At 34.8% G+C, this 1,831-nt stretch overlaps 1 protein-coding gene across 2 annotated transcripts in view; it reads right to left on the reverse strand.

Annotated features, from left to right (window-relative positions):
• The window catches only part of LOC108691209 (serine/arginine-rich splicing factor 7-like), a 4,343-nt gene extending 3,433 nt beyond the window's left edge, over nt 1-910 (reverse strand). For both annotated transcript variants that reach the window (XM_018198872.1, XM_018198873.1), the window contains exons 1-2: nt 722-910; nt 30-409 (exon numbers count right to left, since the gene is read on the reverse strand). In XM_018198872.1, the coding sequence (XP_018054361.1) occupies nt 30-409; nt 722-730 (389 nt within the window). In that variant the 5' untranslated portion in view covers nt 731-910. The remainder of the gene's footprint in view (nt 1-29; nt 410-721) is intronic.
• Between the last annotated feature and the right edge of the window lie 921 nt (nt 911-1,831).

The raw sequence follows: 1,831 nt of genomic DNA on the forward strand, positions 1-1,831 counted from the left end.
TAAAAAAAAGAAAATTTTTCAAAATTTACCTTCTTCTACGAGAACTTCTATGACGATGACAATCTCTTGCATAATGACCCTTTTCACCACATTCATAACATTTATCTTCTGGATGAAAAGGTCTCCCAATGCCTCTTCTAGAAAAGCCTCTATCTCTTAATTTCTTTCCATTTGACAATTCTACACGAACACGTCTTCCACATAGAATACGACCATCCAGTCCTCTTACAGCATCCTCTGCATCTCTAGGATCTTCAAATTCGACAAAAGCAAATCCAGGAGGATTTCTGGCAACCCAGACATTACGCAAGGGTCCATAGTAGGAAAATGCATCCTCCAATTGTTGTTTACTAGCACTACTCCCTAAATCTCCCACATAAACCTTGCCATCCGAAGGATAACGCGAAATCTAATAAACATATATAAAAAATACATATATAGTAATGTAGAAGTAAGCAAATTCTTTCTCATAAAAGTATCAATATTTAATAAGATAAAATAAATTCAATCATATTTTTCTCACATCTTTATAATTCTAAAAAAAGTTTAATTAAAAAAAGAAATTTAAAAATTTCATATTTCTTTAAACTCTTCCCAAAATAACATAATTTAAACAATTAACAATCCCATTCATAATAAAATGTTTTATTAAAACAAAAAGATGTTTTATTACTTCCGAAAAATATTATACAATGCCTGAGCAATGGATTGATTTTTATACCTTGCTCATGTTGTTAGCCTTGTAGAATTTTCGTGGATGAAGACGTCTACAAAGACCTATGGCACATTTTCTGGAAAATACACGATTGACAGCAGTAGCTTTCTATGCGTTATCGATTCTCCAGAGAAACAAATTGTAAATTGATTAGAAACCCTTTCGTAAGACCAATTTTTCAATAGCGCTTCCACTTCAACGATATTTACGATAATGTCCACCAATGTCCACCAATGCCAAGTGTATGCTACAAGCCGTTAATTTATTTGGCCAATCACTAACAAGAGATTTTATACAGTTTGTATCACAGTACATATTCCGCATACTGTTGTGCATATACTGTACATTGGGAACAGGGTTGCCAAGTAATTTTGACAGTCGTTCTCTAATGGCTCCTGCACACTGGACTGGCCAATAAACTTACAGCTCCTAATATGTTGGTTACCGCGTCTCATTTTACCGCGCGGTAAGCGTTTCGTCTTCATTCACAAAAATTCTACAAGGCTAACAACATGAGCAAGGTATAAAAATCAATTCGTTGCAAATATTATCGCGTTCTGTGTGCAAGTGCCATAACGAGTGCTTTTTCATGCTGACGCTCATTTTTAATATCAAAAGGTGCGTTCGGCAATGTAATGGCTTCTGCACACTAAATGCGGAAACGCTTACCGCACGAAAATGTGATGTGGTAGCCAATAAGCTTACAGTAATCCTAATGTGTTCATTAGTTATCGCGTCTCATTTTACCGCGCGGCAAACGTTTCCGCATCCAGTGTGCAGGAGCCATTAATCTGAGATGCGAGCTAACAGATGGCGAGCCTGATCACATGATCTCTTCGAGCAATCCGAATGTCAAGAATTAATTCCAAACGCTACAGAGTGTAAACTGTCCTTTAAGGTGAGATTATAAAATGAAATTGTTTATTTTTATGAATAAATAAAAGATACCTTATTAATTGAAAATGTCTTTCGCTTTACTTGAAACTGATAATAGTCTTATACTAAAAATAGATTGTTGACACATGAATGTAGATTCATATGCAAGTTATAGATGTGGTGTATAGATAGTATTTTCTTAAAAGAAAATACTATCCATACACCACAGAAGATTAAAGC

This window comes from Atta colombica, unplaced genomic scaffold (assembly GCF_001594045.1).
Source record: "Atta colombica isolate Treedump-2 unplaced genomic scaffold, Acol1.0 scaffold42, whole genome shotgun sequence".
In the NCBI taxonomy this organism is placed as follows: domain Eukaryota; kingdom Metazoa; phylum Arthropoda; class Insecta; order Hymenoptera; family Formicidae; genus Atta; species Atta colombica.